This window comes from Zingiber officinale, chromosome 9A (assembly GCF_018446385.1).
Source record: "Zingiber officinale cultivar Zhangliang chromosome 9A, Zo_v1.1, whole genome shotgun sequence".
Taxonomy (NCBI): domain Eukaryota; kingdom Viridiplantae; phylum Streptophyta; class Magnoliopsida; order Zingiberales; family Zingiberaceae; genus Zingiber; species Zingiber officinale.
This window is the reverse complement of record NC_056002.1, coordinates 27,653,856-27,668,564: the sequence shown is the minus strand read 5'-3', so window position 1 is coordinate 27,668,564 and position 14,709 is coordinate 27,653,856. Positions and strand designations below refer to the sequence as shown.

General features: G+C 36.2%; 2 protein-coding genes across 3 annotated transcripts; one reads left to right on the top strand and one right to left on the bottom strand.

The window, feature by feature from the left end:
• The first annotated feature begins 6,703 nt into the window (after positions 1-6,703).
• LOC122020597 (translin-like) lies at positions 6,704-10,759 on the top strand. 2 transcript variants are annotated; one of them, XM_042578590.1, is made up of 8 exons: positions 6,704-7,178; positions 7,298-7,394; positions 7,477-7,592; positions 7,960-8,004; positions 8,969-8,994; positions 9,963-10,077; positions 10,167-10,299; positions 10,400-10,759. In XM_042578590.1, the coding sequence occupies exons 1-7, from the start codon at positions 6,821-6,823 to the stop codon at positions 10,268-10,270; spliced, it is 861 nt and encodes a 286-aa protein (XP_042434524.1). In that variant the 5' UTR covers positions 6,704-6,820; the 3' UTR covers positions 10,271-10,299; positions 10,400-10,759. The 2 variants fall into 2 exon arrangements, with proteins under 2 accessions (XP_042434524.1, XP_042434523.1); XM_042578589.1 differs by having other exon boundaries at positions 6,706-7,178; positions 9,942-10,077.
• A 523-nt stretch (positions 10,760-11,282) lies between these two features.
• On the bottom strand, positions 11,283-13,109 carry LOC122020477 (WAT1-related protein At2g39510-like). The gene is made up of 7 exons (XM_042578422.1): positions 12,874-13,109; positions 12,721-12,783; positions 12,521-12,637; positions 12,224-12,452; positions 11,984-12,142; positions 11,740-11,891; positions 11,283-11,636 (listed from the first exon to the last, which is right to left on the bottom strand). Exons 1-7 carry the CDS (start codon positions 13,077-13,079, stop codon positions 11,438-11,440), a joined length of 1,125 nt encoding a protein of 374 aa, XP_042434356.1. The 5' UTR covers positions 13,080-13,109; the 3' UTR covers positions 11,283-11,437.
• Between the last annotated feature and the right edge of the window lie 1,600 nt (positions 13,110-14,709).

Here is a 14,709-nt window from a genome sequence, read left to right as displayed (position 1 = left end):
CATTAAGAAATTCTCTGGGAAGTGCTTCAACTGTGGTCGAGCTGGTCACAAATCTTTGGAATGCAGAAAATCAAAGAAGAAGTAGGAGACCAATCTTAACGGGGGACTAGAAATAGACGACCTCTGTGCTGTGGTCTCCGAAATGAACTCGGTCGGTTCAAACCTGTGGTAATGGTGGATTGATACTGGAGCCACTAAACATGTCTGCTGCAATAAGGAGCTACTCCACAACTTTGAAAAAGTCAATGGAGACAAGCTATTTATGGGAAACTCAACAACCTCTGACATCATGGGCCAAGGAAAAGTGGTGTTGAAGATTATCTCGGGCAAGGACCTTACTCTGAACAATGTGTTGTATGTTTCGGAGATTTGGATGAATCTAGTGTCTGGATCATTGTTAATCAAGAATGACTTTCACATTATTTTTAAGTTAGACAGAGTTGTACTATCAAAAAATGAAATATTTATAGGAAGGAGTTATGTATTTGATGGGTTCTTCAAGCTCAATGTAATGACCATTAGACCTTAGATAAATAAAGATGAAAGCTCTTCCACTTATATGCTTGAGTCTTCATGTTTGTGGTATAGTAGCCTAGGACATGTTAACTACGATGTGTTATATAAATTAATAAATATGCGAAGCATACCTACATTCCACCTTGAACCAAAATACAAGTGCTAGATTTGTGTTGAAGCAAAAATGACAAGGTCATCCTTTCAACATGTTGAGAGAAACAACGAACCACTTGGGCTAATTTACACAGACGTGTGTGATGTCAAAGGTACACCAACACGTGGTGGGAATAAATACTTCATCACTTTTGTAGATGATAGCATAAAATATTATTATGTGTATCTTTTCAAAAGTAAAGATGAAGTTATAGAGAAATTTGCACTATATATATAAAAATAAGGTTGAAACCCAACTTAATAAGAAGATTAAGGTGCTTCGAAGTGACTAAGGCGGTGAATATGTATTATTGTTCGCTGAGTTGTGTGTTGAACATGGGATCAGACACGTAATAACAACTCCTTATACTCCTCAACAAAATAGAGTTACTGAGTGGAAGAATCAAACTCTAAAAGAGATGATGAATGCTCTTCTATTGAACTATGGACTGCCATAATTCATGTGTTGGGGGGGGGGGGGAGTTGTGCTAACAGCTAATTACCTTTTAAATGAGGTTCCCCGGAAGAAGATAGATAAAAGCCCTTATGAGTTATGGAATGGAAGACAATCATTCTATAAATATTTGCGAATTTAGGGGTGTCTTGCCAAAGTGTTGGTGCATGATCCGAAAAGGATTAAGATAGGATCAAATACTATTGATTGTATATTTATTTAATATACACATAATAGCAGTGCATACTAATTTTTTTTGTGTATGAGTCACAAATACCAGATATACACAAGAACTCGATAATAGAATCGAGAAATGCCCTGTTATTTGAGTATGTGTTTCCGTATAAGACTCGAGAGGATGCTAGCTCCTCAAAACGGGTATATGAAACACAAGGCGAAGAAGATGATGATGAACCAGTCGAGGTTGAGCTTAGACGGAGCAAAAAAGCTCGGGTGGAAAAATCCTATGGATTATATTTTATCACTTTCATGTTGGAAAGTGAGCCTCAAAGTTATTCTAAAGCCGTAAGTTCTTCTGACAAATCTAACTAGAGAGTCAGTCCCTTACATGGATAAAATTCTTGAGAAATTCACCAAGGGTGATACTACGTTAGCACGAACGTCGATAGATACAAGTCAACATCTATCAAAAAATCAAAGTGAAAGTATCTCTCAGATAGAATACTCTCGAGTGATTTGGAAGTCTGATGTACCTGATGAGATGTACATGACCAAACTTGACTTACACAGTAAGTAAACTGAGTAGATACACGAGTAATCCCGGTGTTGAGCATTGGAAAGGGATAATAAGAGTACTGAGGTACTTGAGGTATACTCGTGAATATTGACTGCACTATACTAGATATCTTGTTGTGATCGAAGGATACAGCGATGCAAGTTGAATATCTGACATAAAAGACTCTAAGTCTCTGAGTGGATATGTATTCGCTTTAGGAGGTGCAACCATTTTCTGGAAATCTTCTAAGCAAATGGTAATAACCAGATCTATAATGGAATATGAGTTTGTAGCTCTTGACAAATGTAGTGAAGATGATAAATGACTACGACAATTCTTAGAAGATATTCGAATATGGTCGAAACCTGTGCTAGCAATTTGCATACATTGCGATAGTGAATCGACAATTGGTCGTGCACAAAGTCATCTGTATAATGGTAAGTCTAGACATATATGTTGTAGACATAATACCATTAGACAACTACTCTCAACGAGAGTTATCACTGTTGACTATATGAAGTTAAAGGATAACCTAGCTGATCCGCTAACCAAATCATTAAATCAAGAGTTAGTTGTAAGGTCATCATGAGAAATGAGTTTGATGTCGTTGTTAGCGTTCAGTGCAGAGGACACCCAACCTATACTGATTGGAGATCCCAAGAAATAAGTTCAAAGGAACAACTAATTTGCACTGACTAGACACACTATAGAGGATAACCCGATAAAGCAGTGACCGGACTAGGATAAGCCGATGGACTTTTAATGATCAAGAAGAGTAGATGGTTACTCTTGAGGGATTGTCTATATGAGAAAGAAGTGGGACCACTTCGAAGAGAATTGGAGACAAAATTCTTAGAGTTTCTCATAGAACCAAGCGTGCTCATGGCAAAAAACGAACGCACTCATGAGAACTAAGTTATATCAAGGAGAGTCTTGGATGATATTTGTCAATACTTACACAGACGGCAGAACGGTTCAAGGACATCATGTCTACTGTCAGCCAGTAAGCAAACATATCTTCACAAGGGAATGTTCAAAGGGTAAAACTCGTCGATCATATATTTGACTCAATTGTTGAATGCTATCACATATCATGCATTCTATTCATGTGGGGGGTTGTTGGAAATGTGAATGTAATAAAGAGGTGGAGATGAAGAGACTCTATTGTGCATGAGTTGTTAGTCCCACATTAGAAGTCTCTTAGCTTTATTGTTGATTTAAATTATGAAACATGCATTGATGTTGTAAACATATGCATAGGGAGAGACTCCCTCATGCGTGGGTGCGTAGGGGTGGATGCAAATCCAGAGCTCGGATTGTACTGAACCAAGGTTGACTCGTGTGCGAGCATGACCCGCACACGTTGAATGCCAGATCGGTCGAGGCAAACTTTGTCTAAGTGAATAAACTAACAATTTGCCACCTGAATCGCTTTTCGCTACCTGCTTAAGAGTGTAACGAAAACATTAATATAAAACTAATGGCAATTTCGTAACGTCTCGACATTAATGATGACATTAAACTTATTAATGGTGACTTCGTAACATCTCGACATTAATGGTGTCATTAAACCAATTAATAATGATTCTGTAACATCTTGGCATTAATAAAGATATTAAATCCATTAATGACGACATTAAACCTAGCATTAAATGATCATAATTTGGGCATTCATTGCAGGTAAGGTGAGAGCTCCTATATAAGAAGGTTAGATCTTGAGCAAAGCAAGAACGAGAGTAAAAGTGAAAGCAAAAGAGTTCCTCCACCTTTGTTCCCCGATTCTTTTCTCTCAGTTGTGCATCCGTTTAGTTGAACTACTCGTGATAGCACTTGGGCGCATTCTCAGTTTGCCACGAACAACTAGCGCTTGGTTGTGTGCGTGGTTTTGCCATTGTATCGTGGGAAACAAACGACCCAAGAAAACCTCGAAGTATAGCCGGAGGTGGGATGAATCTATTTTAAGGAAACTGTGTTGAACGCAGGCCTTGGTATCTTAGTCAATAAATTTTCTTTCCGATTTGGTGATCGACTCCTGATTTTACTACACACCGCATCAACTACGTAACTCGGACCACCAAAAACTTGGCAGAACGAGCCCCGCTGACAGCTTGAGATTATTCGCTCAGGTCATCTCAACAGATAAGTTAGAATTAATTTGTGTAATTTCAGTTTTGTAATTTCTCCAATATCTTAGGCATCAGATTGTCCAACAGAAAGATATTCCAATTTTCATATATTCTATAGTGAAAATAGAATGATGAAAGAGTTCTTCTAGTTGAAAGAAAAAGATTCCTAAAATGAGTTCAATAAGGTTGCACTTTGGTATTCGAAGTCACAAAACTCAAGTTGTGGTGAAAGAGAAGAGCTTTACAAGTTATGGATTGTGTTAGCTTACCTTGATAGATTTGTTTTCTATTTTTTTTAGTAAATTCAGTCATCTAATAATTTAGGTAAAGTTTCAAAATTACCATATTGCGTAAGGTAGTTTCAAAATGATCAAATTATATGCTCACTTCCTGTTTTATTCTTGATCAGTCGAATTGATTTTTGTTTGAAAATCAATTGACTTATTTTTTTTTTACAAGATGAATCAATTTCTCTCCGTGGCGAATTTTTGAAATTTTGAGCAAATCACTCGACTAATTTGCTTTTGTATCAACAATGCTGTTGTATCAAAGTTGATTTTGGGTAAAATTGGTTGATGCATCAAACGACCTCAGATTGACATGAAACTAGTTTTTATGTATTTGGTTAGTTCTCCTGATTATATTCATGTCCTCAAACATTAATTTGACTTAATATATTAAGAGCAATGATTTTTTGAACACAAATGTGTTTGAAAAATTTAATTTGTGTTAAAAAATCTTAATATATTGGGTCTATCAGCCAGTTTTGGGCAAACATCAATTTGACATAATATATTAAGAGCAATGATTTTTTAAACATAAATTATATATTTTTTAAAAAAATCTAAATTTATGTTTAAAAAATCACCGCTTTTAATATATTGAGTGAAATTGATATTTGAGGATATGGATATAATCAAAAGAACTAGAAAAATCTATATAAACTAGTTTCATATCAATCGAGGATGTTTAGTTCATCAGTCGATTTTGGGCAAAATCAACTAATGGATCAAATATCCTTGGATTGACATGAAATTAGTTTCTATATGTTTATCTAGTTTTCCTGATTATATCCATGTCTCAAATGTCAATTCGATATAATATATTGATAATAGTGATTTTTTAACACGAATTTCAACTTTTTACCGACTGATTTTCTTGTAAAAAGCTGAAATTCGTATTCAAAAAATCACTACTCTCAACATATTAGGTTAAATTGACATTTGAGGGTATGAATATAATCAAGAGAACTAGCGGAACATATAGGAGCTAATTTCATGTCAATTTGAGGTCGTTTGGTCTATCAGCCGGTTTTGCCCAAAATCGGTTGATGGACCAAACGACTTAGGATTGATATGAAATTAGCTCCTACACATTCATCTACTTGTCCTGAATATATTCATGTCGTCAAACGTCAATTTGACTGAATATATTAAGAGGAATGATTTTTTTGAATACGAATTAAATTTTTTTGAATGCATCCATTTTCAAAAATCACTGCTCTCAATATATTATGTTAAATTGATATTTGAGGGTATGAATATAATCAGGAGAATTAGATAAACACATAGGAGCTAGTTTCATATCAATCCAAGGTTATTTGGTCCATCAACCAATTTTGGACAAAATCAATTGATGGACTAATTATCCTCGGATTGACATTAAACTAATTCATATGTGTTCGTCTAATTATTCTAATTATATTTATGCTTTCAAATATCAATTTGATCTAATATATTTAGAGCAACGATTTTTTGAATACGAATTAGATTTTTCGAACACATTTGTGTTCAAAAAATCATTGCTTTCAATATATTGAGTCAAATTAATGTTTGAAAATATGAATATAATCAAGAGAATTAGACAAACATATAGAAGTTAGTTTCATATCAATCCGAGATCGTTTTGATCTATCAGTTAATTTTGGATAAAATTGGCTAATGGACCAACATACTTAGATTGATATGAAAACTAGTTCTTATGCCCTCAAACGTCAATTTTATCCAATATATTAAGAGCAGTAATTTTTTTTTTAACATGAATTTATTTTTTTAAATATATTCATATTTAAAAAATCATTGCTCTTAGTATATTGAACCAAATTAATGTTTGAAGACATAAATATAATCATGAGAACTAGACAAATATATAATTTAATCTATCAACTGATTAGTATACTAGTTGATGGACAAATTCATATCAATTCGATATCATTTAATCTATCAATTGATTTTACCTAAAATTAATTTTGATATCACAACATTGTTGATATAAAAATAAATTAATCGATTGATTTTATTGTCAATCAATTGAATGGTTAAAATTTTAACTTTGAGAGAAATGGATTCTGACTAATTGATTTTCAAATAGAAATATTAATTTTTAATACTAATCTATTAATTTAGGGATAAAATGAAAAATGAGAATAATAATTTCACCGTGGGTCACTCGTCTCAAAGGATCACTGTTCTAGGGTACTGGATAAAAAATTTTATCTTTCTTCTACATCGCATAAAATAGTTGCTCCAGAGCGAGGCATATCATCTTTTACGGTAATTATAAATACTAATTTGCCTCGGCTGGGCTGTGGTAAAAAGAAATAGTGTACTTTGCCAGGGACGGGGCCGATTCTTGATTTCTTGTTTTACAAGACTAATCCTGGACGTAGATGAATTTTCTTACGAATAAATATGGAGCATAATTTTCTATGTTTAGTACGTGCAATTAGCGTTTTCCATTTTCGGCTCGCGCAGGTATTTTTGACGATGAAGGAACGGCGATGAGTTAAAAGGCGTAGCGGCGGCTGAAGTAACTTTTCCACTGTTATTTAGGTCAATGAGAGGGGCGTTCCGTGTCGTTGCTCCGCTCTTTGCCGCTTCTTCCGCCGTTTCCTCCCGTCTATCGCCGGCTCTTGCTCCTTTCCTTCCACGAAACCCTCCCTCCCCTCTCCGCCGCTTGTTTTCGGCCTTGCCGCCGATGTCGAATCACTCGCCGGCAGCGACTCCTCCCTCCGCAGCTGTTTCCCTTCTAGAGTCTTCCTCGTTTGAGAAGCAGTTCGATGATTTCCGCGTCCAGCTCGAGGAGTCGGGCAACGTTCGGGAACGCATCCGCGCGGTCGTGATGGAGCTCGAGGCCGCTGTCCGGCTAATGCATTCCAGTCTTCTCCTCGTCCATCACACAGCTCCCAACTCAGGTTCCCTTTATCCACTGTGCACTTCAATCTTTCCCTTCTTCTTTTTGTAGGTTTTTTTTTCTTTTTCCACTAGGATTTGGAAGTGTTTCTGATTTTTTTATGGCTATGTTGAGTTGCAGAAGTATTGGACAAGGCTAGGGCTCAGATCGAAGTGTTGAAGGGAGTATTCCATAAGCTTACTGATATTCTGCGTGAATGCCCCGGACAGTATTACAGGTGAGAAGATTCTTTTTGGTTTCGGCATTGCTCTTTCGTTTCTCATTTGAACGCCTACAATGGGGCTTTAATTTAATGTTAGGTATCACGGTGATTGGAGGAGTGAGACACAGACATCAGTATCACTCATCGCATTCCTTCACTGGTTGGAAACTGGCAATCTTCTTGTACATGCGGAAGCTGAGAAAAAACTTGGATGTGAGGCTTCTAATATGATTCTATCTGATGACCATCCTTTCTGACTTTCAATATTTTAGATTCTTGTTTTGTTACAATGAAAAAATATTAGCTATCAGTTGAGACTAGAATTCCCTTGATGCTACTACATATCAAAATTGTTTGTGACAATTTATACAACACATCAAAGAAAAAAAGGAGACAATTGTAGCACCTAGTGTATAAATCGACTAAAATTTTTTTGATAGCAATATCTTTTTATGAACTATGACGAATAGAGAAGTGCTATCACTGCCAATTTTTCTGTTTTATGTTTATCTGGTTTACAATTCTTCAATATTCATGAAAAATTTCTGATGTGCTGTGTATGCTATGTGCTTCTGTGTAGTGGACAATTCCGAATTTGGTCTGGACATTGAAGATTATCTTATCGGTTAGTTGACTTTCATGACATAGTCTGCACATGTTTTCTTGCAGTTTGGTTATCTACATGTCTGCAAGTTATCATAGAAACATTCCTTTTAACCTAGCGACAAAAGATGATCACACATGACTCTAGAATCTTCTCTCTCTATTTTATCTGTCCATGAATATCTTTTGTTTTTATCATACTAGTTGTGTTTGATCAAATTTTTATTTTGATGCTTTTGGATGCTCCATCTGACTAGTGTGGTTGAAAAGTGTGCATAAAGTAGCATCAACTGCTGATGATTTTATCATGGCACGATACCTGCAATGTAGCATATGATGTTAAAGTTTTCATTTGAAAGATTGCAGAACATACTAGAGAGTCATGTTTACTGTACTAAGAAATGTGACAAGCCAGTCAAACCCAAAAGTAAAATATTAAAGCTCTCTGACATTGAATAATTGGCTTTCTATTCTTCAAGTTGGAAAATCCAATTCAGTCCTTGGATCATATGATTCTGTGAAATTAATGTTTGCGAGTTGTAATTACTCAAATTATAGCTATCTTATTTTGTGAAGAAGTTAAAATAGATTTTTTGCTCATCTTGGTCTCCATATTCAAAGAATATGAGGATGAGATGATCTAGGTTTCTGTCCAAATTTGTCAAACTGTTCCATTCAGTTGGGAATTAAGGTCAAAATTCAGGAGGTCAGATCTTAAAAAAGTGGAAGCTGTGACTTTCCAGAGATGTACCAAACATTGACAACAACTTTGGCTTGTCAAGAAAGGGCAGGAAACAAAAACTGCAAATAAGTTATGTATCTACTGATCATAGAAAATTACAGTTTCACATGACGGTTTATAGTGTATTCTTTACACACACGTTTATTTGTTTTTATATGTGTTTTTACATGCTCTTGGTCAATTAAGAATTTGTGTAAAATGCTGACATATCCATCATACTGACACCCATTTTTCATTGTTGCAGGATTATGTTTCATGTCCAATGAATTGGTAAAAATTCCTTTCCTTTGATTCAGTGAACTATACGCCTCATAGAACATTATTAATATTTTGAACTTTTATTCATATGAATGTTTTAGGGGTTGTGGGTTTAGGCTCGCATTGGATGTTTTAGGTATAGAGTAGAGGGTTAAGTCCTAGATATTCCATGTAAGTTGTCTGTTGATATTAACATCAATGCAGTAGTATTCTTCTCACATTAGCATAGTAAACAAAATCAGTCTGTCTTCTTGGGCGAGGTTTTTTGTTGCAATCACTCTGAAGAAAAGGTCTATTCTCAGTCTGCTACATCCAAAAGAGGGTCAATCAAACTGTGACATACATCTTTCCTTCAGATATACTTGTCTTCTACTTGATATGCTTGCTGTACCCTATGAGGCACTTTCTTCCAGTGCAATATCTAGCACAAAGTCTTTAGCAAGGGAATCCTCTTCTCCTTGACCAGGATTCCCTGTCTATCAATGTGCGACCTCCATGGTGATGTCCAATGGTTGCTCTAGAACCCTTGTCAAGTGCTTTGCTTCTCTCCATTATCAGTCCCTCTGTCTGCTATGAACATCGCCTCACGGAGAACCTTGAACTCATCCAAGAGATTGCCATTTGTGGTGTCGCCTCATCTTTTGCTAGTATTGCATTTATGTTCTTATAATGGTCATGTCTTAGCTGTTATGGGCCTGTTTTATTAGTTTTATCTTCTCCTTTTTGGTTAGACCTTTCACAGTTTGTTTAAACAACCTAGGCATAAATAGTTCCTATGCTCTTGTTTGAGAGGTAGTCATTTTTTTAAAAAAATTTGTGTCTGTCAACATTCTACAAATTCCATTATCTTTGTGAGCAAAAGATGCACTGAATTGAACTTTTGGAGTATTTTGCTCACCTTAAGTTAATTTTGTGTGTTGAGATGAATTTCAAGTACTGACATATTTATTCTTCCTTAGCCAAGATATGTGGTCAACCAGGTAACTGCTGGGAACTATGATTGCCCAAGGAAGGTGCTTATGTTCTTAACTGATCTTCATGCTGCTTTTAGAATGCTTAACCTGCGAAATGACTTTTTGCGGAAGAAATTTGATGGTAGGTTCCTTGTTTCTAAACATTAGACATTTTCCTTCTCGAAATATAATGCCAAGCACTTTTCACTTAATCTTTGATGCTTTTGCCAGGAATGAAGTATGATTTACGAAGAGTCGAAGAGGTTTACTATGATGTGAAGATCAGAGGACTAGGACCTGGGGACTCGATACAGGAGCAGAACACCCAAGCTTAATGGGCAAGTGAAAATGAAGCTGCTTAAAAGTGAGCAAACTCAATCATTTCAACTTGTGTTTGATTTTCGATCTAACATGAAAGGTCTAACTTCTTTATTTTTTCCTGTATACTTGCTTGGCATTTCAAGTTCATGTTTCAGATGTTTGTATTTTGATAAACAACGGGTGTTTTGGACGGAAGAGCAAGGAATTACCTTTCTGGAGTTCTGAAAGAACCATTCCATGAGCAGAATCATCTTCTCGGTTAAATCTAGTTCAACTGTTACCGTACGCTTTCCCTGTTTCTAGTGTTGTAAACTTCTCTTATTTTAGATATAGCAACGCAGAGAAGTTATGATATATTTCTATCATGCTTATCTCACCTGGGAATGTGCTTTTGGTATGGCTAGCCATCTCATGTTCTCAAAGCCAGAAGAGTTTCTTGGATGTAATAATTTGATGCTGCATGTGCCTACTTCATCGGTAGCGTAAGATCGTATCGTTTTTTAGCTTGTGTTGGTTAGAGAAAAGAGGAGAAAGAAAGGATGGGGAACAGTTTGCCTCACTTTATCCTAAATCATTTGAGTTATAAAGTTGCCAAACTTGAGGATAAATCTTATGCTAATTGTATTTTAGTGTCGTGAAAGAGCACGATAGATTTAGAGTAGTGGCAGCCTCTTACACGATGATAATGTTTCCTTGGAGGTCCAGAGAATATAAAGGGTAGTAGATGTTTTTTTTCTCTCTGATTCGTCTATTGAACTTTGGTTCTCTTATTGTTCTTCTGGATGCTTTATTACTATGTGTCACTCATGAGGGCTTATGAATGCAAAGATTGGATGATGACCATGAGAAGGGGATAAGTGAGCCCGGGGCTATAGTAACAAGGACATCAAGGTGATTGCAATGACATCTTGTGTCTGTTTGGTTAGTGCGAATCTGCTCTGTTTCTCATAGATTTTTCTGAAATAAATAGTTAGTTATTTGATTGTAAGAATAATTTTGAAATATGTTTTCTCACAGAATAGTAACTTGGTAGAAGCCTTAATATTTATTCTCACAGAATAAAACTTAAGAATTTGAAATATTTAGTCTCACAACAATTCAACTGAAATACATGAAAGAAACAAACATCATATATTAGATATCAATCTCAAAAGAATAGCTGAAAAATTTACCATGCATTCTTAAACCTCTTCATATCTCTTCACGCTGTCTCTTTTGCCATCAGTGGCAGGGCTATCAGAAGAATCATTGCTCTGTTCTCTACCTCTTCCATTAGCCACAAAAGAAGCCTCCTCAGCTCTCATTTCTTTTTCTTGATCTCTGTCTTTCCCCCAAAGCACCAAGTATAGTCCAACAATCACAATGATCCCCCCAATGATGCTACATAAATAATAAAAACAAAACAAAAAAAAAGTTATCAATCAATGTTAGTGATTCTGATTAAATCATCCAAATCTTCGATACCCAAGTCTCAAAAACTTACCTTCCGAGAAACAGTCTTTCGCCAAAGGCAAAGTAAGCTAGAAGTGCAACCATGACTGTGGAGAGGGGGTTGAACATGGTCACAAAGACTGGTCCCTTTTGCTCAGTGCACCAGAGCTGTATGTAGATGATTAAACCAGAGCAAACAACTCCCTGAATAGAAAAGAAACTGTGAAACTCAAACTTAAAATTACTGTATCAGAGGATGATCAAACAGGTTCTGCTCTGTCGTAAAGGGTACTTACTCCATACAAGATGCTCCAGAGTTTAATGTCGAATCCAATCTTCCATGCAGCTGGTTTGTGCTGCACAAAGGCTGTGAAGATGGCTGATTGTGCAGCTCCAATGAGGCTCATCCATGCAGTCAGTGAAAGCTGTGCTGGATATCTCTTCAATGTCACTGCCTGCAGATGATTTTTCAGTTTTGTTCTCTGAGCAGCTGTTTCAGTGCTAGCTTAGTTCAGTAATGAGAGGGGATGAAATACCTGCATTATGTACCATATGGACCAAGTGATGCAGCTTGCCACAGTGAGAATCGATCCCTTCAACCAGCTCTCATGGATGGCATTTCCCTGGATGTGGATCAGTGCTCCCCAAAAATTCCTCATTGCTGGTCCTTTGTAAAGTGTCATGATCGTAACACCTACCAACGACACTAGAGTGCCCACAGCCTTGGCCACTCCTCTGGGGCTTTTAATATCGAGATGCTCGAATCTGAACCAAGACTTTGTCATTGCGAGGAGATAAGGAGAGAGATATTCGCGTGTATCGTAAGATATTACCTGAGTAGAATAGCAATGATAAAGGTCATGGCAGCAATGGTGTTGACCATGGAAGCCACAAAGGTAGGAGATGTGTATTCTAAGCTTGCAAAGTACATGTTTAGGGTCAAGCTGATCCTGTAAACATGATAAGAGACAACACCACTATTAGCTGAAGTATTCATACTATATAAACTGAAATAACAGGGTTATTTTCTCACCCTAGAAGGGAAAGCACACATAGCTCCAAGAGCAATGCCAATGTAAGCTTGGGTCTTAATTTCCTACATCAATACACCGAAAAAACTAGTCAGAAGAGAACAATGTATGAATTGAAGAGTCTACTTTATTACTTTGAGAAAATTTCTTTGTACCTCTCAAGGAAATAAGCAAGAGGCCACATGACCAAGGTCGAAACCAAGTGTCTATAGGTGATGTATATGTGGGGATTCAATCCCCGGTTGAAGGAAGCCTCGGTGACGAAGTAGAGAATTGTGTATCCTATCTGAACTATCGTCATGAGTATGTGAGCCTTAAACCTCCTACAAATTTCTCTTATGTGTGTCATTGAGGGTGCCATGTTTGGAAGAGGAGTTCGGAAGTGATAGAACCGCCCGTGCCTATAAATACAATTAAGTACTCAAATCTCATAAGATTCTTTTGTTACATGTTGCTTGGGAATCATTGGATTATTGGAAGTGGATTTGTAGGTGGACAAAGTGGATTGGAATCTTGAAAAGTGGATTAGGGAAGAGCATTTGGGCACACTTTGGGAGTCTTAGTGCAATGTCTAGTCTATAGCATAATCTTGGTTGATTTTTGGTGAATGATTAGCTTAGATAATTGAAGGATAGATAGTGTTTGTGACACTATTTGAGTACATGTGGAGCTTTATGAGAGAGGAGGAAGGTAGATGACAGAGGGCCGAGAGGTATGCTGGGAAATCAGCGTCTTGATTTGAATATTTGGAAAATTTAGACGTGTAGTTCAATAAATTGTTATAGTTACATGTAGTAAAAGACGATTCACTCACCTCTAATGCTCCTGTCAATTCGTCCCTAGGTCAACATGGACTACTACCCATTAGTGCAAGTGGCCAAGGTATAGAGGAGGACATCCTTAGATGCACTGAGTTTATAGAATCACCCCCAAAACCATCACTCTAATGTAGAATTTTTGCCCCAAGTAACCTTTGGAACAAAGAAAAAGCAGTTTGGACCAAGGCAATCTTTCAATTAGCCATGGACGTCGACAATGCACACAAGAATCAACAGTCTTTATAACAGAGGAAGAATTGATGCTAGAAACATGTCGCGAATAGTTGTATTCCGCTTAGCTTGTGTCAAATTGCAGCATGGATTAGAATAAACAAAAAAAAAAAAAAAAAAAAAAAAAAACTAACTCAGTTGATGATGATGATAACTGTGTGCACCACTAAGCACAAGTGGATCCTTCGTCGGATAATTCCCAGGTTATTTAGTTGAATCTGATAATTAGCATAGTGACCTGATGAATAAGAACAAATGCAAATATTATATGGAACATGGAACCTTTGTCTGGTGGATCAAGTAGGGCTGCCATGCCAGTTCATCTGGTGTAGAATAATTCCTTCGAACATAATTTTATCTCCAAATTTCCAATCCAGTGAATTCAGCATGCAGCTTGCATGCTCCATTGGCACGGGAACTAAAACTGACTTGAAATTTGTTAAGAAGGTGTCCTTTTCTCCTCCACGTGTAAAAACGTTAAAGGGCTACCTTATGTAGGGACGATGATAGTTGATATTTACTGGTGTTTTTTTCATAGACTATGAAGCTAATTTTTAATCTGTACAAAATGTATCATGAGTCATATGATCCTATATAAAAGATAATTGTAATTATTATTCCAAAAGTTAATAGATGTTCATAATTTATTTTTTCCATATTGATCTGAGATAGATTAAGAGTGACACTAAGAATAAATGTTTTCATCTTTTATCATCATATAAAAGATCATTGTATTGGATGAAGTCTTTTATGATTTATCTTCCTTTTAAATTGCATGGGTATTCCGGACGAATCCCCTTAGTAAAAAAGGCTACTTTATTATCATTTTTATTAAAAAGATATTTTTTAAAAAATATGTTTTAAAAGTGAATCTGGCATATTTTTTATCTCAAATTTTTATTTTAGCATTATTGATATAACACAAATAGAGCACTTTAATAT